A 26847-nucleotide genomic window follows, 5' to 3' on the forward strand; every position below is an offset into this window, starting at 1 on the left:
AGATCTATAGCGGAGGCGGATCCTCCGAGCAGTCCCAGATTATGTGGTCCAAAGTGGCAGGCTCGCCGCATAACTGACATAACGCGCTTTTCCTTACCTCAATAACTATCGTTTCATAGTCGCTATAACTGTGCAGATGGGAATAGTTTATTGCCACCATGAAGAATAGCTGCTATTATTAGTTTCACGCGCTCGCAGCTTGCAGGACCGTACGATGTACGGCCTGGACTTTGTGAAGTGGAAGCGGGCTACAGGGCGAGTTGCGGCGCGGATAGCCGTTGCCCAAGAGCGCCTGCGGAGAGGTAGGCTTCCCGCCAAACAACCCACCGAGGGCCGTGCACGCTGGTCTCCGATGTCCACCTGCTGCGGTTCTCAGACAGAGAGTATAAGGAACGCCAGCTAGGGCAGCCTGGAACGCACCGACAACCGTTAGTACCACTTCGGCGCAGCATACGAGGTGGGTCACAGATTTCGTTGCGCCGACCGCGGCACGGCGCTGCTTTGACGAGTCCAGTATCCTTCGACGCCATGACCGACGGTTCATCGAAACAATTCCTAGCGATTCAAAGGTGGCCCTTTGTCATTTTGCGAGGCGACACATCTGTGCCACAGCCAATAAAACTCCAAAAACGTTACCGAAAGAAAGGAGCGAAGAGGACCTAGTCTGGGCCCCGGCCCATGAGGGCGATCCAGGTAAAGAAGCCGCTCACCGCTGCTCTCGAGGTTTTGTCAGCCAAGTAGGTGAGGAGGGTTCTGACACGGGAGCGCATCGAAGTGAGGCCCTGGGCTCGTATCAGGCCATAACGCAATGCTAAAGATAGCTATGAGTGCGCTGGCCTCCTCCGCACGATTCGCTCAGCAGAGAACAGGCTACCACGTGGCGATGGCTGGAGGCGCGGTCGCAGCCGGACCCGTGGACATGCTACAACATATTCCCCGATCTGGTAAACCCGTTATGTCAGTTATGCGGCGAGCCTGCCACTTTGGACCACATAGTAGTCTGGAACTGTTCGGAGGATCCGCCTCCGCTATAGATCTAGTTACATCTCCTCAGAACAATGGGAAGCTGTTCCCGTCAGTTCGGACTCCGGCGTGCAGTCCAGGGCGACGACGACAGTGTAGAGGTCGCCGACAGACTACAACTGCCGGCCAGCTGGAGAGGCTGAATTGACCCTGCAGACCCTTCATTTTATTTGCTAACAAATAAAGTTGTTGTTATATGTATATATATCAAGCCAAGCTGTCGCTACTACAGCTATCTCTCATTTTGCAGTAAACGAGTGCCAAGGCGGTTTATGAGTCGGGTGGCAAGTTGGTTTACTGGAAGTGGCGTTCGTTTTGAAGGGGTAACATAGCGCGAGGTGGGACAGTGGACGGGGGACGGCGCTTGTATCTTCGTCTTTCGTCGACCCTCCCCGTTTGAGCTTTGTGGTTCCTTCAAAATGAGGTTTAATAAGTGATGCGCTGTTTTTGCTGTGTACGTTGTTGAGGGCTCGACCCCATGTGGCTTATGTGTCGAGAACGCTGCATGCTTAATCGCGTCGAAAGAGACAGGATTGCAATGCCAACAAAATGTACCGTGGTGAGCAGCCTTGTCTAGAGCGCTTGAGCAGTGCGCACTTGGTAACAAAAACCGAAATTAGAGAGCAGCCCCTCATTACAGGGCAAAGTTTTCGTGCCTGCTTTGTTTACGAGGCTATCTGGCGCTACTTCCGTGCAAGTGTTGCAGCTGGACCCTAGAGGCTGCCCCAAATTCTGGATTTGTTTGCAAGGAAGTGCACCGCCCGAGCGCTCTAGACAAGGCTGCTCACCACTGTACCTCTTTGTTCAGCTGTTCTGTCGTTTCACTTTGTTATTTCGGCGTCAATCTGTAAATCGCGCCCACAAATCACGGAGTTCTTGCACAGTTGCTGCCTTCCGATGCCGCATGCGCGATGAAACAGCGCACTGGTACACGTTGGTTCAGCACCGCTCACATGTAACATCACATTTGTTCCGCAGATTTTGTGAGTGCGAAGCTTATATGCTCACAGAAATGGACTGCAGGCATAATAAGAGCCAACATAAATGTGTGCAGTAGCGCGCCTGGTTTCGCAAGCTGAAAGTATGCAGTGCCTCAGGAGTGGGTTTTGTCCCAGTCCACGGAGCACACATTACCAAGCTTATCAGTCGACTAGCAGTCTTTATTGGGATGGTGTTGCGCACACTAAAAACGTACATAGGAAGGAGCAGAAGATGACAGACAGAGCGCAAACTATCAACTGAATTGATTGCTTCCACAACAGCATATATATGCAGTATTCACACGCGCAATAAAGAAGGAGGCGAGGGAAGAAGAAAGAAAAAAGAAAGGGATGACGAGCCAAGCATGCATAGGTCAGAAAAAGCAACGAAAAAAATTCCTTTCCCTATCAGATAAGGTGACAGAGGTATCGCTAACACAATTGTCGCCTTTTCCTTTGATGTGGAATGCTTCTAAAAGTTCACGGGCTATTTTGTTTTTACTCTTGCCCAGAATCTTCATGTCTTTGAACATCGGCTCACTACCAGAACATGATATGCAATGGGCGGGCAAGTTCGCCCCTTTTCTTTTTCGTATAGAAAGAGCATGCTCCCCTGCTCGTTCATTGACGCAGGTCCAGCTTTGCCGACACACACGCGTCCACACTTGAGCTGGATTTGATAGACCACGCCCGTTGTACATCACATTTCACATACTGTTGAGCATGTTTCATTGTACATACATGCGCTTCGTGGGCCCCGTTCCTCGGTGATCCTGGGGCATAACCCAGCAAGGTTTTTTTGGGGGGCCGAAAAAACCACGGAAACACAATGCCTGTTTGCCACTTTTTTTAAATTGTGGGCTATGTTGTGCAAGTATCGAACCACTGACGGCTTTGTACTCCGAAAGCGTTCAAGGTCACAGCTGCGCTTGCCTTTCTTTATCTTCTGGAGAAGGTTCTTGGGTACCGCTGTGATGAGCGAACAGGGGAAACCGGTTGAAAGAAGCCTGGGGATCTGATTATGAAAGCTGGAATGCATTTCATGCTCGCATGATTTGGTTAAGGCTGATTCTAGGCACGAGTTTGCAAGTGCTCTTTTCGCAATCTTTGAATGTGCCGAATCAAATGGAAGTAGTGCTTTCTGTGCTCGAGGAGCATATTTCTTATAGACATGATGGAAGCCACCCCAAGAAAGCTACGCGCGAACTCGCCCAGCGAGTTCTTCTACATACCATGCTTTACCGGCCCGAAACATACTTTTTTTTTTCGGCTACGTGAACTTCACCGAACGTACATAAATCGTTTTAGTAAGGTCGCAATATAAAAAAGAAAAGCAAATACAGGGCGTTCCAGCTAAGTTTAGCCAGGGTTTATAAATATGCCTAGGCACCCTAAGATGACGCTAACACATACATCTGGCTGGCTGAAATTACTGCTTTTTTATTCTGCTTAAATGCATATATAGTCGAGTTTAATTCACCAACTTCGCAAGCGACCAAGTTGGGCAAAAAATTCCAATTGAGAAGTTATAGACCAATCCCCAAAGTACCGATTCAACGGTTTCAAACTTTCCATCTATTGCGTATTAGTTTTTTTTTCACTTTCTGTGTATGCCCACGAAATACAAAAAAAATACCACATGACATTTCGGCAGGGGCGCCGCGATTGCAAAGCTACAAACGTCCTGCTTACAAACCAACAGAATATTTAGCCGTGTGTGCTCCCGCTTAAAAGAAGGCAGGGCGTAGAAAGAGAAGTTTATTTTTTTCTGTGTTAACATAGAAAATACAAAATAAAACTGATGAACTTAATGCTCTGATCAATCAAGCATATGCGCAGTGACGCAGCACTGAGCACGTCAGTAATGCAGTAAGAAAGCCGATACTCGACCGCCGCGCAGGACGATAAAGTATGTCGACCATTTGCGCAAGAACTCAGCCTCGCTCATTGACAGAGCGTCCACGCATGCTTATTCAAAGAGGCGCGTGCGGAGGCGCTGCAACATTGGGAACATTGTTCTTTGCGGACGCCCATTTAAGGATGCCACTCCGCGCTGCCGCCACAAAACGAACATGCCGACAAACAAGAGCATATTTGTAAACACTTCGGGAGAACTAGTGCGCGCTTCCAGGCGGGTTAAAAACATGCGTAACACTAATGTCCAAAAGGTGCGCGCAACTACACACTCAAACATTGCGTGCTGCAAAGTTTCAAGGAGACCACACTGCGGGCATCGGGCGGAGGGCGCCACGCCCCACGCCGCAAGGCGGTCTCTTGTGGGCAGGACCCGCCAGCCTCGCAGCCAGCCGAAGTCCCTGACATCTGCAGGAAGCGCAGCTGAGGTCAGTTGGCGCCAGCGTGCCCGTCTCGTTTTCTGGAGTTGTTCGCGGGTCAGTGCAGCGACCGTTAGTGCTTCACACAGCCTGGAGGGCGGGGTTTCATCAACATCCAGATCGGGCACGCTGGCAGTCAACGACGCCAGTGTGCGACGCACGTTAACGAAAATGCCGGCGGCTGCTCGGCTGTAGCGCCAACCACGTGTTGTGTAAAAAAGACGTTACGTGCTGTACCCAGAAAGTATGTGAGCAGTGGTCTCCCGGGATAGTCTGGGTTGCGTACAAGATCTCGTACTCCTCGCAAGGCGAGCACATTGCACATGGTGCGGATGCAAGGTATACCAAACCCACCCATGTACGATGGAAGGCGCATAAACAGTCGTGACACAAGTTCGGTTTTGCCCGCCCAAACGAAAGAGCCACAGGCCGAGGTTAGCCTGCGAGCAAACGTGCGCGGTGGGTTTGCGACGCGGGCGACAAAAAAACATGCGGCTAGGATTGTGGACTTACCTACATAGCTGCGCTCTGCCATTGAAAGGCGGAAAGTTGACGCCACCGAGAGGCGTTTCTCAGCATTCGTGCGGAGGTTAGTCCAGGTTTCGCGGGCTACTTCCCCGCTGGCGAGGAATACTACTCCCAGGACTCTCGCTCCCTGCACTCCCTGCACCCACTCCACCTCGCCCGCAAGGTTCGGTGTGAAGGTGCCAAACCTTAGTGCCTTGCTTTTTCTCTTGTTCAATAGGGCCCCCGATATCTCGCTGTACTCGAGAAACAGCCGCGAAAAAGCGGCGTAGCTATCCTCGTCCTTGAGGAAAAGCGACACGTCGTCGGCGTAGGCCGAAACCTTGATTTGGCCCTGGCCAGGCAGAGGGAAGCCGCGTATGGATGGGCTGTCGTTAATGCGCCGGATGAGTGGATCCAGGCATAACACGAAGAATGTTGGGGAGAGAGGGCATCCTTGCCTTATGCCCCGGGTGACTGAGAAGGGAGCGCTCTGGTGGCCGTTTACCGAGAGACGAGCATTCAGGTCTGCGTAAAGTAAGCGCAGCCTGCTGACAATTTGCGGAGGGAATCCGAAGGCTTCAAGGACTCCGAACAGATACGAGTGTTCCACCCGATCGAATGCTTTCGCCTGGTCAAGCGAAACAAAGCACCCGCTGAAGCCCGTCCTGCTGGCAAATGTGAACAGGTCTCTAGTGAGTGCCAATGCATCAAACACAGTGCGGTTAGGGACGCTGCTGGTTTGAGCCCGGTGGATTAGGTGAGGCAGGATCGTCCGCATTCTTGTGTTGAGTAAAGATGCGACTATTTTGTAGTCTGCGTTTAAGAGGCATATGGGCCGCCATGCTTGCGGGTCGGAGGGGTCACCGCCCGCTTTCGGAATGAGTATGATGCGGCATTCGCGGAAAGAGTTTGGACGTAACCCATCCGTGAGGAAGCCGTTGACCATCTTCAGGAGCGCTCCTTGGATCTCGTAAAAAAACTTTGAATAAAAACTTGTTGGAATGCCGTCTGGACCGGGGGCAGAGGCTGCATTCATACTCTGCAGGATGGCGTGCAGCTCTTGGCTTGTGGCTGGTGCGCAAAGGTTTTCATGCAGCTCTTCAGCTACTCGTGGCAAGTTTCCAAAAAAGCTTTGTAGAAGCCCGTCATAACCATCTTGAAGATTTAGCCAACTGTCCGTAGAGAACAGGTTCGAGAAGTGACTTGCAAATATCGTGCAGATATCGGACGCGGTTTTGCTTTGGGTGCCGTCTGGGAGTGTCACGAAAGGCACAGTAGCGGGAGCGAATTCCTCTGCCGTGCCTGCGCGTACGTGTCGTAGCAAAGCCGGGTCTGATATAGGCCGCCCGAGCTGGTGTGCGCGACTAGCTGCCCGTGATGACTGGCAGAGCAACACGTAGTAACGTGCTTTAAGTAGGCTCAGGTAATCGCTCATGGCAAAGGTTAAGGGTGCTCCCCTTTGCACTATACGGATGCGCTTGAGGGTGTCATTCAGTGCATGAGTTACCCGGCGTCTGCGGTCTTGACCGGCCGCCACCAGAGTTGCCTGCCAACGAGCCTTGAGTGTGTCCCATGAATCAGTCGCAACGAAGCTCTTGCACGATGCGGCCAACGCCGTACGCAGTGACGCCATGCTTTCCGGGTCCGCCAGTAGGCTCGTGTCCATGCGCCACGTAACAGTACGTGGGGTGTCGTCACCAAAGTCGAGCCTGACTGACAAGGGGTGGTGATCGGAAATCACCGGCGTGCCTGCAGGGAACGCGAGAACTTCGCAGCTAACGACAAAAGAAGCGAGCTCTGGTGGAAAATAGAATTTGTCTATCCGACTCGCTGACTGTGCTCTCTCCCACGTCGCTCCAGAGGCAACCCCATGAAGCTGCACCCACGCGTCAGACAAGCGGAACTGAGTCACGAGATCGCGGAGCGCGGGGGCACCGCAATAACGGCGACCGTGACCCTGTCCGCGGACGTCACAGTCGATGTTAAGTACACAATTGAAGTCACCGACGATGAAAGTGGGGTAGGGATCAAAGAGGAATGAGTCGAGGCGCTCAAAAAAATCAGAACTACTAGTCTGCCGTGCTGGCGCGTATACAACCAACGCACGTACCCGCCGCTGGTTTAGTGTGAAGTCGACCGCAAGAGTGCGGCCGTCCAGCCCGAAAGTGCAATGAGCACCCGCGCGCAGGCAGGGGTTTACAAAAACGACACCAACACCGCACATATGAAAATCAGTCAACGAAAAATAAGCAAAAACAGAAAACCGGGTGGTGAAATTCAGCACATCAAGTGAAGTACGGAAGTTGCATTCCTGTAAAAACAGGATGTCGACGCCCCTAGCCCTGGCAAAGTGCATCACCTCTCTCTGTCTGTCTACGGATTGAAATCCCCGAACATTCAGGGAGAGGAGATGCACAACCGCCATGACTGCCAAGAGCACAGACGGCATAGCATACAACCTAAAGAGCGCTGCCATGGGCGGCGCTTGGCGCGCGCGGCACTTTTTTGCTAGAACGTTCGTTAACAGTCCCCTCGGATTCCGATGATTGGGGGTGGGCACGCTTGTAGTCGGGTCTTGAGAAGTCCATATTTTCGGGGTCGTCAGCGCTTGTGGCCGTGCTCACCGGTTGCTGCGTGGTCTTGGCGACGCTCGCAGCTGAAGCTGATGCCGACGCCAGGGTCGCCGATGGGAGGGTGTGGCTGGCTGGTGACGGGAAGCGCCCGTCGTCCGCACCTCGAGGAGTCGTCGGCCCTGACACCTGCCCGCACGTCAAGTCGCCTGTCAGGCGAAGCGGCGTGACTTTGTCTGGTACGTCCACCAGGTCGCCCGACGCCACGCTCGACTCGTCGCCGCTGCTCGCGGTGTCGTAGGTGTCTGTGGCGGGAAGCGGCGGCAAGGGCTCGGCGAAAACTGCAGCGAACGGCTCCACCTCGTTTGAAGGCGTCCCCTCGCGCTGCTCCTCCACGGGCACCTCCGTCGCGGGGGCGGGCTCGCGCTCGCTCGGGCGGCTGGTCTTTGGGCCTGCGTCGGCGACAGGCGTCCGGACGGTTGGTGGGCTCCGCGTTTCTGCGGGTACGTTGTCCTTACTCGGTTCCGTCCTCGAGGCGGCGGCCGCCGCATAGGACCGTGGCCGCAGGCAGTCCGCTGTGGCGTGGCTTCCACCGCAGCGCCTGCAGGCCGCTCCGCATCCGGCCGTGTCGTGGCCGAACACCTCGCAGTGAGCGCACCGCGGCGTTCGACACGCCGCGCCGATGTGGCCGTCCTGCCCGCAGCGGGAACAGACCTTCCGGACGCCTCGGTAGTCAAACATGACGCGGTGGCCCTGGACGGTCAAGAGGACGGTCAAGAATGCTTCTAAAAGTTCACGGGCTATTTTGTTTTTACTCTTGCCCAGAATCTTCATGTCTTTGAACATCGGCTCACTACCAGAACATGAAATGCAATGGGCGGGTAAGTTCGCCCCTTTTCTTTTTCGTATAGAACGAGCATGCTCCCCTGCTCGTTCATTGACGCAGGTCCAGCTTTGCCGACACACACGCGTCCACACTTGAGCTGGATTTGATAGACCACGCCCGTTGTACATCACATTTCACATACTGTTCAGCATGTTTCATCGTACATACATGCGCTTCGTGGGCCTCGTTCCTCTGTGATCCTGGGGCATAACCCAGCAAGCTTTTTTGGGGGCCGAAAAACCCACCGAAACACAATGCCTGTTTGCCACTTTTTTTAAATTGTGGGCTATGTTGTGCAAGTATCGAACCACTGACGGCTTTGTACTCCGAAAGCGTTCAAGGTCACAGCTGCGCTTGCCTTTCTTTATCTTCTGGAAAAGGTTCTTGGGTACCGCTGTGATGAGCGAGCAGGGGAAACCGGTTGAAAGAAGCCTGGTGATCTGATTATGAAAGCTGGAATGCATTTCATGCTCGCATGATTTGGTTAAGGCTGATTCTGGGCACGAGTTTGCAAGTGCTCTTTTCGCAATCTTTGAATGTGCCGAATCAAATGGAAGTAGTGCTTTCTGTGCTCGAGGAGCATATTTCTTATAGACATGATGGAAGCCACCCCAAGAAAGCTACGCGCCAACTCGCCCAGCGAGTTCTTCAACATACCATGCTTTACCGGCCCGAAACATACTTTTTTTTTTCTTTTCGGCTACGTGAACTTCACCAAACGTACATAAATCGTTTTAGTAAGGTCGCAATATAAAAAAGAAAAGCAAATACATGGCGTTCCAGCTAAGTTTAGCCAGGGTTTATAAATATGCCTAGGCACCCTAAGATGACGCTAACACATACATCTGGCTGGCTGAAATTACTGCTTTTTTATTCTGCTTAAATGCATATATAGTCGAGTTTAATTCACCAACTTCGCAAGCGACCAAGTTGGGCAAAAAATTCCAATTGAGAAGTTCTAGACCAATCCCCAAAGTACCGATTCAACGGTTTCAAACTTTCCATCCATTGCGTATTAGTTTTCTTTTCACTTTCTGTGTATGCCCACGAAATACAAAAAAAATACCACATCACATTTCGGCAGGGGCGCCGCGATTGCAAAGCTACAAACGTCCTGCTTACAAACCAACAGAATATTTAGCCGGGTGTGCTCCCGCTTAAAAGAAGGCAGGGCAGCGACGCAGGTACTGGCTCTGCCATTTACGCCAGCGACATGCTTCCCTCGCTGAGGTTCATTATAAGGATAAGGAGATGCTTATTGCTTAGGCTGGCTCAAATCGCACAGCCACGTCTCCGTCACTGCCCTGTCGTGCTTTAAGCTGCAGCGCACCCAGTTGAACAATCAGTTCGTTTGTAGGCGAAACGTTTGAGAGTCGCGCAATCGCGGCGTGCAAGCAGGCATGTCGGGTGGTATTTTTTTGTACTTCGGGGGATCTGCAGTGAGCGGCAAAACCTAATACGTAATAAATGGAAAGCTAGAAAGTTTTCAATCGGACGTTTTTCGGACCATCCTAGGACTTTCTGGACAAATTTATTTTGCCAAACTTCGTTGCATGCGAAACTGGTCAATTAACCTCGACTAATTATGCAATTAACGAGAATAAAAAAATAGCGCAACTTGCGCCATACAATAGCGAGTAACAAGCATGCATTTAGTCCCACCGTCTTAGGGAGCTCGGCATATTTACAAACACTGGCTAAGGTTAGCTGGGACACACTAGTCAGCCACCAGGGCAGAGTTCCACCACTTGCCCATTCAGCACTGCCTGTTATCACTTCGTGCTTATGACATTCAGTAGTAATGATCAGCTTTGGAGCAGGATGTCGACAGTCTTGTAGTCAGCGAGAAGCCGGGAGGTGGGGGGGGGGTTACTTTCTGCGACATCACATGATGCGTATTTGCTGTTGTATGCCAAGAGAAAGATGACCACGTTTTGCGAGCATATACATACAGTTGGTCAGAGCCAACTTTAGAACTCTTCACGAAAATTCTGCACAAATTGGATTGATCTCTGAACACAAGAGTATGTCAAACAACGCACCGCGATACAGAGCAGTGCAGAGAGCACCTGACTATGCCAGTAGGCCAACACCTTTGATATTCAAGTACGCTTACAAATTCAGAACACCTGTGATTTCTGCTCGGGTACAGTCTTGAAGAAAACATGCAAACGCAGCGCAAAATTTGGGGGCGGCCATTATTTGCCATGCCTTGAAGTGACATCTGCTCGACCACATCGGTGGCAGGTTACTCATCAGCTCCTGGTTACTGACAGTCTCCAAAATGTTGAGCATGATTCGTAGAATGCGGATGAGTCGAGTAGCCCAAAGCATTTCTCGTTGAGGCAAGTAAAGATTCGAGTGGTGCCGTGTGCGGTAATGCGCTGGAGCTAGAGATCTTGGTGCTTATAACGTGATAGTATAGGAGCATTGCTGGAGCGAAAAATTAGCGCCCGCCGTCGTCACAGCTCCCAACTTTCCTCCTCTCGCCTCTCACCCTGTCCACTTTTGTGGAAGAGGAAAGAGACGCTGGGCTAAGAATGGCTCAGGTTATATGAAAGTGGCTAAGGCGGAAAGAGAAAAAATAAATAAAGAAGCGCTCTGTACCAGAATAGAATCAGCGAATAGAAGTAGAAATTGGTACACAATCAAGAGAGGAATAGAAGAGTGCATTGCTATCGCATTTGCTCCGCAACGTTACAGTTGACCTCGCCCTAATTTTTGTTCCACTGGAATACATTGTTTCCCCAGAGGGCGGGACGTGGCGCTGCTGGACATTACGGCAAAGCTTAGACAGGCTAAGCACGGCTCTGCAAGCTCCTATACCTCCTGTTGGCCACGTATACTACAGATTCTAGCTCCATTTCTTCCGTCAGGTACGTTCATAGCTGGTGGTGGACGCAACAACGGGCAACATTAATCTCAATTGCAACAGACGACCAAAACTCGTGGGCGAAAGGGTTGTTCCCATGGCATGTGCTTCGTGCGCGGATTGGCCCGAAGTCGGGTTCACTGTAGAGAAAGGGGGGGGGGGGGGGAGGAGGGGGTGTTCGGTGTTCGACTTCTCGGTGCGCAGGCGCGCGCCGCGCTTTTCTTGGGCTTTCGCGCACCCTTTCCTTGCGGTTGTAGCATTTTAATTAAAATCGGTCGCGCTGCCGGCCAACTAACCAAACCGCTGGTCCAATGTAGGGATAGCAGAGAACACACTTTGAATGTTTATACCGACACATCCTTGCCGCTGCTTTCAGTCGAAAAGAGGTATTTCTTCTTGAAATGTACTACATGTTTGTAGAGGGCGAGGGGAGGAGGCGACGGGACGCGCCGGCGCCACCGTGGGTCGGACACGCGAGATGCCTCGCGCATCCGCGCCGCTCGTCGATAACTTGAGATGCCTCACACCTGCGCGGCGCGGCATCATCAAAACGTATAGTCGCTCTGCTCCCTCTCTCGCTCGTTGCCTCCGCGCTCTCCTTTCGAATTCGTTTCTGTTTTGTGGAGAATAAAATCAGTCTGCTCGGAATCTGCACGCTGTCAGCAAGTTTATTTTTATTAAGGCGGAAACCTTTAATGTCTCATCGTTGTAAGCAGCAGTTGTCGACAGAAAATGTCACGCTTTTCAATTGGTGAAACGGCCGTGACGTCACAGTGCGGGAATTTCAAACCAATTGTACTTTGGCCAGTAACCATGCAACCAATTGAAGGGATCGTATAGTAACGCTCCAAGTAAGTGAGACTGAGCTTAGTTAATTGCTTAATTACCCAATTAGCTTAATTAGCTTTACTAGTCAGGCCATATAAATAAATAAAACCGATTAAGAAATTGGTCGAGCTCAGGAATCGAACCCCGGTCTTCGGCGTGAGAGACGAGCATGCGATCCACTCCGCCATGCCAGCTCGATGGTTTGGAATGAACAAAGGCGCATCTAGTGAATACGGTGTCTTCACTCACTCTCATCCTCCTCCATTCCCTTCCGCCGAGGTTTAGGTGTCCACCGACAAATGAGAGACAGATACATTTCCTTTCCTCAAAACCAATTTACCGACGAGCGAGGCGTAGAACCGAATGGGCGATGGCGTTCTATGGACTCCTTGGCAGCGTTGCAAAACGCTGTGGCCACACTTTAGGTCAAAAAAGTGCCCCCCTGAATTTTGTGAGACAGTTACTGCGTAATTTCATTTCCTTAAACACAATTTTCATTTTCTTCATTACGGCTCCTCTTTATCTATCTTCTTTCACTCCCACTTCCTCCCTTCCTCTACGGTGCGGTTCAGGTGTCCACCGAGATGACAGAGAATTACTGCGCCGTTTCCCTTCCTCAAAAACCGTTGCGTTCAAAGGGCAAGGCATCGCGCCGAACGGGTGGTAGCGTTCCGTGGACTCCCTGGCAGCGCTACAACACGCTGTCGCGTTCCACTCCTAAAGGCGAAGCTTAAGCGTCATTAATTAGAGCTAATTAGTATTCAGCTATTAATCAGTAATTAACCATTAATTAGTGATTTGTCATCACTTAGTAATTAGTATTCAATTATATGTGACGCCATCAGTGCCACAGAAACAGCGAATGTGGTGCGGAAAACGCTTCCGCCTCTACCCACCTTAGACAGTCAAAGTGCCCCCTGAATTTTTTTTATCTCGCAGCGAGGACGAGGCGCTACATATCCATGTTAGAATATTCCGTACAGTGCACATATAATGGTGCATCGTGAAGAGGTGTGAAGTAATTCTGAAATGGTGCAGCTGACATTTCCAGAGCATAGTTTTGTGCCCACTGAATTACAGCAAATTAATGGACGATCATACCGTCCATACACTGAGCGTACGCAATTTAATGCCTGCTGTATGCTCTTTGAAATGCCAGATAATTGCAAAAATTGTTTTGTATTTACGAAAACAAATTACAACAAATAAATATCATGCTATATCTTCACTTTACATAATAATAATTGGCGAAATCAATAAAATTCAGCTAATATACAGCTGCATAATCAATTCGCACAATGTATCGACACGTCTTCGGCCGAAAGACGATGACTGTTTCATCAACAGCAGTGATTAAATGATTGTTAATCGCTGCAACTAGCGGAGGCGCGGGCGCGCGATAAAACGTTCGCAGGTTGCAGGGCTCGCTGCATCCTTGAGGGTCTCATTTGTGCTATTCGCAATTTAGAAGGTCGGGAGAACAGAACCAAACACCACCGTATCTGTCTGTCGCTGCACCGACATCAGTATAACAAGAAGGAACACGACGCCAAAGTGACCGGCATCGCATAGCAGGTGATAGCGCCCGAGATAACACGCCTGGTGTCGCACACTAAACAAGAGCGCGCTGCAATTGTAACGGCCGCGCAATACGAAAATTCAAAAGGGATAGAGGGGGAGAGACCTTTCCGCCTATCATAACCCTCTTGTTCTGTATGCATCCACCTAGTGTGAGGGGGTTCTTCGAATTAGCCGGAACAGTAGTGGCTCGCGTTTTCGTCCCCCTGGGCTGCATGCACATGTATTCATCGATTCCACACAGCAGACGGACGCACATCAATAGGTAAAGTGCAGGCTTTGAAAATTAGAAGCGCAGACAATTATGGGATTAGCCAAGTCGTTAGATATTTACTGCAGTGAACCTGGGCGTGCAACTAACAACGACTGGTGGCTAGTGCTACACGCACAGCCTGCTACGACTTGCACACAGCCGCACCCAACCAGCACAAACATTCAATCCAAAATTTTTCTTCCATCAACGGCTATATGCAAGAATTTTTATCAGCTCTGGGCTCGCAGTGCTTCGAGAATTGGGCCCTTGCCAGAGTTTGTGTGTTGCAGCTCATACTGAGAGGAATAGTACAGGCTGTTTTAGTTTCGGGCCTATGATGATGTGAGTTGGGGATCACACCCGTGACAGTGAGCACAGTGGGCCGTGAGCCGCACTCGGAAGCCACAGATATTCCTAGGAATGCTACCAAAAAGATAGCCCGGGTTTTTTCTAGTACCGGCGAATAAACGCCGCAGTTGAATTCCGCCACTGGTGCCCGAAAAAAAAAACATATCTAAGCCCTCATTTGTGACATCGATCGCTTAAAATATTGACTGCCTACGTCAGCCTACGAACGAACACCTAGTGGATAGAGAACGCGACGACGACTTTATCCTGTTACCGAAAGGACCAGCACGTGCTATCGCGATCAAAAGATTACGGGACACTAGTTCTTCGAAAAAAAAAAAATCCTAGCTTCGCCTCCCAACCCAGCCGCGTGGTATTGTTATGGGCATTTCAAGCGACTAGAGTACGTGAGTGCTCTGAAAAATCATTTCTTTCCGCACACACGCGTCCCGTAAACTTTTGATCGCATAAACACGCTGGTAACTCTCAACTTTTTTGAAAAGATAACGCCGCATGGACGTATACGGAGGAAGCCTTACTGTTTTCTTAGACGTCACGGCACTCTTCTCGACGTGTCCAGCCGATTCCACGATCGAGGATGCTTTGAAGAGAGTCTGGCAGGTCGCACTTCCCTCGACGCTCCTTAGGTGAGGGCACTGGTGCGGTTCTGCCAGAGCGATACACCTGCAAAGGAAGAGGGAGAAAAAAGTCAGGTACAAACAGATCGCTCGGCTGTCTTCTCCCCCCGCGTCACGGGATTGCAGCCTGGTGAGAACAGGCCTCTAACGTGAAGAGTATCCCCTTCCATGGTGGGAACAAAAGCGAGACTCCGCATGGATGCCACACGGCCACACATGGCACGTCCGCTGCGAATACGAGATGGCTCCAGTGCTAGACGACCTCAGCGGAAGAGGCTGGCGCCGACGATGGCGACAGGAAATGGAGCAAGACAGCGTAGAAGCGCCGACTCCGACAACAATTGCTGACCATCCTGTAAGGACCTTTCATGTACTGAGTTCTGTAATGCAGTGCTTTTTTTGTTTTCCTCTATAAAGTGTGCATTCGCGCTTTCAGAACCAGTCTATAGTTGAGGTACCCCACCACACCCTTCCTGCCCTAGTCACGGTGCCGCTTCGGTGCCGTTCCTTTGACGCGAACCGACACCGTGCATCCTGTCCTCGGTGGAGAGACGAGACCCGACGTCTGGCCCCGGCAAGCGTGGAAAAATACTCCCCTTTATTGGGCTGCGTCAGAGATACACGACACTGACACAATACAAGACCATGTGTCACGTGCGGCCAGCAATCGGATTCTGCCGCATCACTCAGCGAGTACGCAGAGGTTCCTAGCCCATCCACCATTTGCCAGCACCAACGGAGACAACACTATACCTTTCTAGCGATAATTGTTTTTCGACCAGAGGTGCAAAATGCCCCCATTTTTATTTTCCTTCTTTAACGTCACTTTTGAATACATGGCCCTCGTTTACCTTCGCCCTAATTTTGAGAAATTATCCGGCCATCCACCACTCTCTCTTCGCAAAATTGGCTGGCCATCCCTCGCCCTCACACACATATCGCCAACCCTTCTTCACCCTCAACCTCACTTATAGTTTCGTTCGTTTTTTCCAAGTAGTTTTTTTCTAGTCCGCAACTTCTGGCAATATTACTGAGTAATAAAATATAAGAGAAGCTCTCAAAGGCAGAGTTGGACGAGAGGCTAGATGCTTTAATTGTTGTGTGTTTGGGCGTGTGAGCTGTTCGAGCTAATACGCGAGACAAAATCGAGATAGTCACGAGTTGAGCCCCACGGTATCACTCTGGCTTCACTTCTGACACGCACTGCCTGCATACATGCGCCCTGCACTTGTGACATTTCAATGTTATCTGTATGCACTGCTAAAATGAGTCAGTGCGTTGTTGTGTCGGTGTACGGAAAGTAATACGCTAAGAACATTCCGCAAGCAATGCAGTAGCATGTACCACAAGACTTACAGTAACTGCTAAGCAAAGAATCTACTACGAAGGAGGAAAGTTTTTAGGTCGCTTAATCACCATTACCCGATAGCACTGCGATAGCATTGTCTTCTAACTGAATTTCACTGCTTCTAAGCTCCCGACATTTTGTGCGGATTGCTGCATGCTCGTCGGATGGCGCTTCCACCAGCACGGATGGAAGATGATGAAGACCACCTTATCAAACTACACCGAGAGAGACTGGCAGTTTAAGACGCGTGAACGCGGGTGGGTGACGGGAATCTTTGAAAAAGCAGTGCTAAGGTGAAGGACAAAGAAAAGAGGACAACAGGACCGGCGCTGACTACCAACTGAAAGCTTTATTAGAAACAACACGCAATATATACAAAATCGACAACCAAGAGCGCATGGCAACACCAAAAGCTACAATGATCAATCAATCACCTGGGTCAAGATACTTTAGTTCACAGTCATGAACTCTTACAGAGGGGATGCTCACGCACGAGTCATGCACTGTTTTTTTTGGATATGAAAGGCTTCACTGATTTTCCGTGTTAGTTTATCTTTGTGCTTGTACAAGATCCTAGTTTCATTAAGAATGGGGGTACATATCATTGTGGCATTTGGCGTTGCCATGCGCTCTTGGTTGTCGATGGAGTCTATATTGCTTGTTGTTTCTATTAAAGCTTTCAGTTGATAGTCAGCGCCGGTCCTGTTGTACTCTTTTCTTTGTCCTTCCTCTTAGCGCTGTTTTTTCCAAGCAACATGTACCAACTAGCTCAACTCTCTGTTTTGTTGTAGATGACAGAGACGACGACATTGCGAGCAGACCTCCATAGCCTGGCAGTTCGAACAATCAGTACGTTAAGATTTCTGCCAAATGTTTGGTCTTCTGAGGGAAGCGTATGTACCGACTGAAATTAAACCGTAGTGGCACTCCCTTTTACTCACGTTCTCAGCCTTACCTCCCGTCTAGTGCTCTGTTGCTCCTTCTTTTGAGCTGTCTTTCGTGGCGTTTCCTAAAAGCTTTCTAAATGGTTGATGTAAATAGAATTCATTTTTAGTGTAATAAATACGATGAAAAAGAAAGCTGCGGTGATGGCGTAATAGTCTCAAGTATCCTGTACTAACCGGATTCGCTGTGAGGCTGTTTTCCCAGACGCGCATAGATGGCGCTGCAGTACCCTTCACGTTAAAGCCCCTCAATAAACTAAAAGTAACGACATCTCGTCCCTCCTCCTCTTATGTCGGCGCTCCTTCTCTCGGCTCCTCCCGGGCGCCGACGGTGGCGGCACCTAGGCCGGGTGATCGCTAGCAGACGCTCCCAACGCTCGCCCTTTGGCGCGCAGTAGACCGCGCGCGCGTTTTCTGCCTTGGCCCCGCTTGAAATGAGATCATGGAATGGGAGATTAAAAAAAATTAGTTACTCGAATAACTGCCCCCAGCAGCGTTGAATTCATTTATCGAAACTTTTTGTACTGCGATTGATTTGATTCGGCGCTAGCGGTGGAGGTACCGTGTTGTTTCTCAACGGTAGCGCTTTGTCGCGTAGTGGACCGCGCGCTCGAATCAATTGTTTGCATTTTCTGCCTTCGATTCAGCCGCAATGCGATCATGGTATGGGAGATTACAAAAATTATACGTATACTCAAACAACTGCCCCGACCCATGTTGCACTGCTTTATCGGAACTTTTTGTACTGTGATCGCTTTGATTGCGGTGCACAGGGTGGAAATAGCATGCACGAGCGAGCTCGCGGCACAGCAGTGAACATCCTCGGAATGCTGTTTTTCGACCGGCGTCTTTTGCCTAATCTTAATCGAGAATTACCTCGGCCAATAGGAAGTGGCACGGCATACGACTAGACGTGCGGCCTAGGCTTTATATGAACGAATGGCGATGTAATGCTGCCATAATATATTATTCTCTCAAAAGAACGTTTCCTCGAGCAGTCGGTTCTGCCTAGGCGCCTACTCGTCTCAGTTTTAATTTTTTTAGAGCAGGAAAGCATACCGATTATTTCGGAGTTTCTATATATCTCGGACAACTCGCAAGCTAACGTTAAAAGGAGCCGACAGACGGTGGTCCCTTACTGTTTGTTTGTAAATACCTAGGTGAATACGAATTTTGATGTAGGGTTAATTTTGTGGGTTCAGTAACAGAAATCAAAAAGGGCTTTTGACCGCTGCATCGAGCGCAGCTATAGTGCTGCACGACTCATTAGAATGTTGTTTAAGTGATTGTCATTTTTGGTCAGCGTACGCAGTAATAGCTTATAAGAGGACATTGTCTTCAATCGTGTTATTGCTATGCACAATGCGCAGCAGTCTGGACTGCCGCAGTCAATTGCTTTAGGTCGAAGCAGCGCGAAAAAAATTCAAGCTGAAAAAAAAAAACTCGAATTCACTCAGTCCTGTTCGAAGCAAAACGTTCGGAAGTTGCTTCACGCGAAAATTGAAAACACAAAAAAATGTATGCAACTATGTTTGACGGTGGTCCTCGCATGCAAGTATTATCCACGCAGATACCAAGTATTCAAGTGATAGTTCGGTTACTATGCCAACGCACAGTAACGACCGGTTTTGGTATATGAGCCGTGCTAGAACAAATACGGTCAGCAGTGCGCGCGGCATGGATGCTAGTCCTGCACCACGAGCAACGTCAACAGCGGGGGCTTCAACAGTGGGAACCGCCCCTTTGGTATCGAGTTCGTCAGCGAAGAGTCCAACTGCAACAAAACAAATACGTCCAGCGATGCGCGCAACATGAAAGCTAGACCTGCACCGCGAACAGCGTAAACAGCGGAGTTCAAACAACGTGAAACGCAAGTTTTCAGTCGAGCCCGCGAACAAGTCCGACCACAACAAAAGAAATACGCCACGTAATGCGCGCTACATCAAAGCTACGCCTGCAGAGTCTAGCGGAGCCATCAGTGTGAACGGCGGGGTTGAGACAACGAAAAGCAAGGCTTTCGTAGCCCGGGAGCGAACGAATCCATCTACAACCGTGCCAAACGGCATTAACTGCGCAGAAAGACAGCAGTAGCTCGCGCTTCACACCAAATCCTCTGAAAAAAAAACGCGCCTGACAACTGAAAAGCGGCACTCGCTTCACCAGCTCATTAACAATGCTTTCCGGGCCGATCCTATGGAGCCAAACCTTTCGGCGAGCCGCATTGCTTTTTGCGGACGGAATGACGTAAAACCTTTCCCACTGCCTCCTCGGTTGTTGCACCCACAAGCGCAACAAAAGCCCGGCGTCGCCGCAGAATGTAGACACCATCAAAGCTGGGGAATGCTTCCGCCAAAACTGTGTTGCACCGAAAGGAAACGAAGCGCGATTACCCCCGACACCCCGACAATGGCGCCGGCGTCTGCTGCGGAGCCAAAAAGCGCGCGCTAACACGTGACCACTGCGCCTCAGCCAATGAGAGGCTCGATTCGCCGCCGGCGCGCTAGGAGAGGAGGAGTGTCGGAAAGTTCAAAGCTTTTCGCTACTTTTGCTTCATTGAGGGGCTTTACTTCACGTCGGTCGTCTCCCGTGCTCTCCGGCCGCCGTTCTGCCATACTAGGAAGCCGCATTTCATAAGTTCTTTGTTATGCTTGTTTTATGTATTGATTCAAGAGTATATGCGGTATTTATATAATGTGCACAAACATGCACAGTACAAGGGGCTTCTGCATTTTCCCCATTTCGATGAAAGCAAAATGCAAGAGGCACGTGTAGACTGCGCGATGTCGGCGCACGTCAAAGAACCCAAGATAGTCGAGAGTCTTATCTCCCTTATACATACTGAGTCGCTATAAGATGTGTAACCCCCCAAAAAGCCAAATAGTTTCCATTCATCATGACTCTCCGCACCGGTGTCGGTGAAGTGTGCACCAACAGTGAAAGAGATGGTGCATTTCCTTTCCCGGCAATTCTTATCATTAGCAGTAGCAGCATTTTTAGTACCGCCTGCAGGCTACCAATAACGCATTTTCACTTGCATATATAAACTCACACTAAGACCTCGTAAAGACCGGGAAAAAAGTTAAAAGACCAACAGTTGCACTTATTAAAGGCAAAAGTACGCATAAAAATGCAGAGAAGGGAATAAAATCTGACGACGGACTCTGACTGAGTGAATGGTGTTTCCGAGCTGGTGCTAAGCTTTAGATGATGAATTTTTCATTCGCATGGCGATTTTTCTGACTAAGCAGTCGCACTGTAGGCGGCAAATGTGCTGCGCAGCGTACTTAGCTCCACCTCACTCATCCTTAAAACATAGCGACTGGCTAGTAGGTTCTGCATACTGGACAGTTGTTAGTCAGCGCTTGTGTTTGCGTTCTTCTCATCTCGTCCTTGTTACTGCTGCACTGCAATTTTCCAGTATTCACTCATCCATGTTTGCCTTCCTTGGGTATTTGCAAGATAGGCATATATACTGTTCCAGTAAAAAGAGCAAGATTTTATAAACACTAAATAAACAGATATGCTAGACTTTGTAGCCCATTCAGTCGCTGCAGCATTGCAGTATGATGCAAGACACAGTAATGTAGTTCTATAGTTTTACTATTAAAGAATTACGACACGGTATTTAAAACCAGGACTCGCAGTCACGCTTCTCCTGCATTTCGAGTTAAGCCCCGTCCTCATGCTACTCTTGCTGCTCTATTGCTTTTGTGAGGGGCACAGAAATGAAACATGTAGGTTTGCTCACACCTTTGCTTTGCTCACGCTTTGTTTCGTCCATAGTACGGTAAACTTGATCTGATTCAGGCTCCTCCGCCAGTATGTTCCACAAATTACCTCATCGGGATTAATACCGCAGATAAAAAAAAATGGCAGAGTGAGCTTCATTGTTGTGCGGAGTTTGGGTGTCAGCATTATCACAATTTCCAAATTTGTGGTTAGAGCATTGGTCAGTCCGCTTTGGCACATTTTTAATGTAGAATGGGACGGCTGGCTCTACGCATTAGTCCGATTCGCTAGGTGGCGAAGTTGTGCTGCAGTCACCTACATCGTGCAAACAATTCCTGTGCTTTGTGGCATTTCACTCTCTTCACATCTCTTCACTGACGGTCATTCACCATTCGGTTTCCTTTGGTAAGTTGGTACAGAATGGTAGGCGCGGCGTTCGATGAAAGCGATGGTTTTCCACGTTGAAGGCGGATTTGCGTGACATCGACAACGCGTATATAGTCTCTCAAAATGTGCTTATCTTCAAAATGAAGCTCGCAAACAGCGTCAGTCATTTCCAAAGTCTTGTCAGCACGATGGAGGATCCGCTCCCAAAATCCGGCGCTTGGTTTCGTCGTCGGGAACTCCTAAGAAAGTCTTGCCGAGACACATTGCGTGTGGAACACGAAGAGTGCACGCAACACAGCCGCAATGCACAACTGTCAGCACGCTACGCAGTGCAAGCACGACGGGATAGGCAAGCCGGCATGCAACCCCAACGCCACGACAGCAGGGGCCCAGGCGCCCAGGATGGATGGATGGAAGATAAGAGCGTCCCCTTTGAAATGGGGTGGTGGCAGCCGCCACCATGGTCGGCTTTTTTCCCTCTATTTTTTTAGATTTGTTGTAAATTGTTATTAAACTTCGGCATTTTCTTTTAATACGGATTCAGACCAACACTTCTAACCTTATATCACCTCTCTGCTTTTGAGCCACCAATCTTCCAATCGCTTTTTGCTAACTTCTACCGCAGATTTATTTACATGACCATTGTAATCTCTAAACCCTAGAGCCTCTTTTTGCGTAAGCATTTAAATACCGCAGCTGCCAACTTGTTATCGTCAAATTTCCTCAGCCGTTCGTGATACGATATGTTAACATGAGCTTCCCATTCTTCGAAGGATGCCCAGCCCATATCCCTTTGTACTGCATCTCTTCGTGCTTTTGCCGCGGGCAGATAGTGCTAATCTTCCAACAGCTCTCTGATTTACTTCTAATCTCGACTGAACTTCTGCTCGTAAGGACACAACCGCATTACCGAAAGTAAGCCCCGTAGCCATTATTCCTTTCAAACACCTCTAGGTGCTTCATATTTGTTGTACCCCTGTAATGCGTTTCCGTGTATAAATGTCCTTTGTGTACCCTTCCGTGAGATATTTTTATTCGGACACTATCGGTATTTCATGACCATACATGGTAAGCACCTGATCAGTTGTATCGTTGAAAGTCATCACACCTGATTTAATTGCGCTAAAACTGAAATCTAGAACATCTCCTTCGTATCCACAACAATTAACCAGAGATTGCAAATCTCCCTGACTATCTGTAGCAGCACAATACCGTCAGCATACATTAAAAACGGGAGCCGATGCTCGACGAAATGTCCGCCTAATCTGTAGGACAGATTATAATCTAGATTACTTCCCTGCAGCCTACTTTCCATATTTATCAAATAAAGCACGAACAGCAGCGATGATAAAGGACAACCTTGCCATAATAATTTGTGTACGTCCACAGTTGTACTTTTTGTCCCTTCCCTTGTAATTTCAATTTTATTATCGAGGTAGATTTACTGCAGAAAATTAGTTACCTCATGAGCGACACCTACCTCCATCTTTTCATATGTTTCACATGAGTTCCGTGCTCACGTTGTATGCACCGCTTATGTCCAGAAAGGCTAATTACAGAGGTCTGCTTTCCGGCTTAGCTATTTCTATGCATTGGTTAAGCACGAACAGGCTGTTATCTAAGAGCCTACCCCTTCTGAACCCGTTCTAACGTTCTCCGAGAATCCTATTACTTTGCACCAATGACTGCATTTCTAATTTCACCGGCTGTATTGCCGGCCTGCATATAAAAGATGTTATCGTAATCCGTAGGAAGGATTTTATGTTTATATTAGCTCCTTTCTCTTTATAAATCAAATTCATTTTACTCTGTCTCCAGCTGTGCAGAATTTGCTTATTTGTTATGACTGTCTCCAATGCTTTTATAAGCACTTCCTTGCTTCTTGGGCAGCCTGATTGGAATTTCATCTATCACTGCGGATATGGATTTAGAAGTATTTGCTTCTGCCCTTTTCTAGTTAGCACTGCTCATTTCTAAGCTGCTTTCTATTGTGCTGTCCTGTGTTGCTCCCTCCCTTGGGGAGATTACCCTATTGCCGTTGCTAAATGACGCCGTTATAACTGGCGTAATAAAGTTCACCGTATCGTCTCCCTCTAAATATTTTCCCCCAGGAATTTGAATCTGTCCCTGCTTGCTTTGATTCGTTCTACCCAGCCAGCTTATATGGTTACAAAATTTTTTTGGCCCACCTTTAGTTTCATAGCGAGCTTGAGCCAACCAGCGATCAAAGGCTTTGCTTTAGCCTGTAGAAGGACCGGCAATAGCTGCTTCTTTTGTCGAGAATATTTTCATTTTTGGCCTATTTCCCCTTGAGATAACTGCAACTTCTTTTTTCTCTGTGGTAAATTGAAGCCACCCGTCATTGTTTGATGCCCTTATTAGTTTTCGCTTTCCACTAGCTTCATGGCTTCCTCTTTCCTGTGCAGCGGTTTACCCGTTTTACTTGTTTCATTTTTGCACTGATGAGAAGTTCTATTTTTTTTTAATTACAATCCCACTTTTCTATTAAGCGCTTCTTTAGTGCTTCCTTTATGCCGGGTACTATGAGCGCTATTTGTTCGTCGTTTAATTCTGCGCTCTATTCTTGACTTCTCTGCATCTCTCTTTTGATCGGCACGACTAGGTTGTGCCGCTCACAGAAGCATTAACTTCTCGTTACAATCTGTGTATCCATCCAGATCCTCGATGTGGCCATTCATGTCACCCATCAGAATAATATCAACATCGTCTCCAAACTTCTTTATATCATCACTGAGACACTAAACAAGATCCTTGTTTTCTTGCCTGCATTTGTGCCGCGTCCGTAAATAATCTACCCTAGCCACGTCCTTTTACCGGCAATAGTTCCTGACGACAGAGTTGTTATTTGCAAGTTGATTTTATTCTTTGGCAATTTGTTCTTTGTTGTATCAGCCTACTATTCCTCCTACCTACTTCACCGTGGTGTTCTGTGAAGGCCCAGGTGAAGCCAAAGCGGCGTCGCCTCTCGGCCGCTTCAGATTTCCGGAATTCCAGCTTCCCGCGCGCAGCCTGCCGGCGCCTTCCCTCGCCCCAGTGCAACTAATCTAGTACACTATAGTCTGAAGCACCGGTCAGCGGAACTGAACCTTTTGCGCCGCTGCGGCTTCGAATCCAGCTGCCCCGCCTGTGAAGTTTTTCATTGTTTTCGTGTCTTTCGAAGGTGCGATGCCGGCTTCCTGCAGCAGTGAGGCGCTTATGCTGTCGCTTAAAATAAAAGATTACTCAGGCCACTTGAAAATCCCACTGGTGGCCTAAAATACAATTTTTGGCTTTAATTATGGCAATCAAAAACCTCCCGAGTCTCGAGTGAAGGATTCCTGTGGTTGCCATTTTATTGCCCTTCCACTCCGACTAAAAGCGGTTGTCTGTCTGTCTAAAATCTGCTTCTGGCACGTGGGCCACCTAGGTCATGTGACGTCGTGACATCATGGAAACCTTCCCACCATGGCAGTTCAGTTAAGGACTAGTCGTGAGAGCTTCCTCAGGAGCAATAACTTGGCTCTCACAAGCCCCACCGATGGCAGCACCTGCCATCGCAGGGCACTGGCGAGTCGCTTAACTGCTGCACGACTGCGCCAGGCGTGGAATCAGGACTCCCAGAGATCAGTGAATATAGAGAATGGCCAATTCTACCGCAGTAGAAGTCTTCCCAGTAAGTCTGCGCAGTAGAAGTCTGTAATATCACGCAAATTAACATCATATGTTATATCAACCAAGGTAAGCAAGTTCAGTTCAAGCAACATCATACAAATTGAAGATAAACCATGCAAAACCAGGGCTAATGGTGCTAGCACACAATAATGTGTGGTCATCCGCAAGCTAAACCACTGATGATTTTTTTTCCTCCCACGTCTACGGATTGCTCAAATGCTGAGTATCAATTCCGGACCATGCCTGCAAGCAATTTCATTTATAAAATCAGGCGGGCGATTACGTAGTTGGCCGTCTCGCCACGGATAGAAATATACCACGAGATTTTCCTGTTACGGGGAAAGCAGTGCAGCTTTTTGTTTTTTACCACCTCGTACAATGAAAGGCCGACCGAGCGATTATTCGGACCATGGTGGTTAAGCTGCTGCTCTGTTTCCATGATAAGACTACAGTGTTTGTCTTTACCCACCATATTTGGCGGCTCTACTTTGCTAAGCCGCAGTTACAGCGAAATTAGAAAATGGAAATAAGATTCGTCTGTACTGAATCACTCACAGTGAGAGTAAAAAAATCCACACCAATACATTGTTCCCTACTTTGATTTGTCGGTGGAATTTCGTAGAAGCACTTTTTTGTGCTTTAGCCAGTTCTTTGCAACCTCACTGAGCTGAAATCAGACTTCGTTTAGTGAAACAAGACTTCGATGATTGGAATTCAGCAACCTGACCAGGTATAATTTCTACATGTTTTTTTACTCTGCGCTCTGAACATCTGACAGCTTCACGGCTGATAACGAAAATGTTCTCCCGATGGACCGGAGGCCGCACGCACGGCCCGGCCAGTGCCTCCTTGTTAGAGCACTATACTATATCCCTGTTGGGCGGTGCCGGCAGTTGCCGGCGTGTCACTTGATGTCGCTACCCCCTTGGCTTTCGTTACTAGAGCAGTGGTACTTTTCTTTTGTCACTATATCGTACCGTAATGAATGAATAACCGACACCGTAAAGAGAAAACGTTTTTAAACAAGTGACCACAATATTGAGGAAATGTACTGATTTCAGGTGATTTTTGGCGGCAATTTTCGTTACTCCTTTTCAGACCCCTGTGGCAGCACTTGGCCCTGCGGCGCACATATGAACAGAGATATTTGATACTACCAGTTGCGAAACTTCCCATAGGGTCCACGTATCAAAAAACGGCAGTTTGACGTGGCCGATATTCGGATGAATACAGATATCCGCGCTGCTCGCGGTGAATTTAATAGATTTTAAGTGTGCGGCTGCAAACTTCGAGATTATTGATAAACGCACCAGCGCATCCCAACAAATTAAATGAAACAGACGCAATAAAAAAAATGCACGTATTTAACTGTTCCACATACAAATTCAGAAATAAAAAAGCAAGAAAGAAAAGCTTTTCATACTACAATGGAGACGTACGGCAGTAGCTTTCGTTTACCACTTCCAGATGGCGTCACCATCCCTAAGCACACAGAAAATGGCCTCGGAAACTGGCTACTTTTTTAAGCTGAGTTTTGCAGCTGGTATAATTATAAGACCTCATCTGAAAACTTTTTTTTGTACACTTGCTATAAAGGCATAATTTGGGTTCGCTGTATATTACAGGAAATCATGTAAGGTATTTTCATACAGGAACCAGTGAAGGCTCCTTCTTTTATTTGTTGTCGGTCAGCCACTTGAAGAAATCCTCCTCTCCTGTCACCGTTAGTCGCACTTCGAGTAGAATCCGTGTGCTTGAGGCCCTTGGCCCTGAAGAAGTCCACTGCAGGTAGCGAACATCCACCCCTGCAGCCGGTGTGGAGCACCTCGGGCAGATGTTGGGTCCTACGTCTTCTTCAGAGCCCCATCGGCACGTGGCCGACGGGTAAGGGCCGCCCCAGCCCTTATCCTTCTAAAAGATACCTCCTTCAATCGCATTAAGTTATGAGGGA

General features: G+C 48.8%; 1 protein-coding gene across 7 annotated transcripts in view; it reads right to left on the reverse strand.

Moving 5' to 3' along the window:
* Positions 1-15380, reverse strand: part of LOC149357774 (anaphase-promoting complex subunit 10-like) — a 93997-nt gene extending 78617 nt beyond the window's left edge. For 3 of the 7 annotated variants that reach the window (XR_016291890.1, XR_016291889.1, XM_089584925.1), the window contains exons 1-3: positions 15285-15380; positions 14718-14862; positions 7468-8166 (exon numbers count right to left, since the gene is read on the reverse strand). Coding sequence is in view for 3 of the 7 variants with exons in the window: in XM_089584925.1 (XP_089441051.1) it covers positions 7468-8154 (687 nt within the window). In the remaining 4 variants the exon portion in view is untranslated. Of the gene's footprint in view, positions 1-7285; positions 8167-14717; positions 14863-15284 lie in introns of those variants that run through there. The other 4 variants (XM_089584926.1, XM_089584924.1, XM_089584928.1 and 1 more) reach the window with 4 other exon arrangements.
* Positions 15381-26847: the final 11467 nt, after the last annotated feature.

Source organism: Amblyomma mixtum, chromosome 3 (assembly GCF_055824585.1).
Source record: "Amblyomma mixtum isolate Tamu chromosome 3, ASM5582458v1, whole genome shotgun sequence".
Classification (NCBI taxonomy): domain Eukaryota; kingdom Metazoa; phylum Arthropoda; class Arachnida; order Ixodida; family Ixodidae; genus Amblyomma; species Amblyomma mixtum.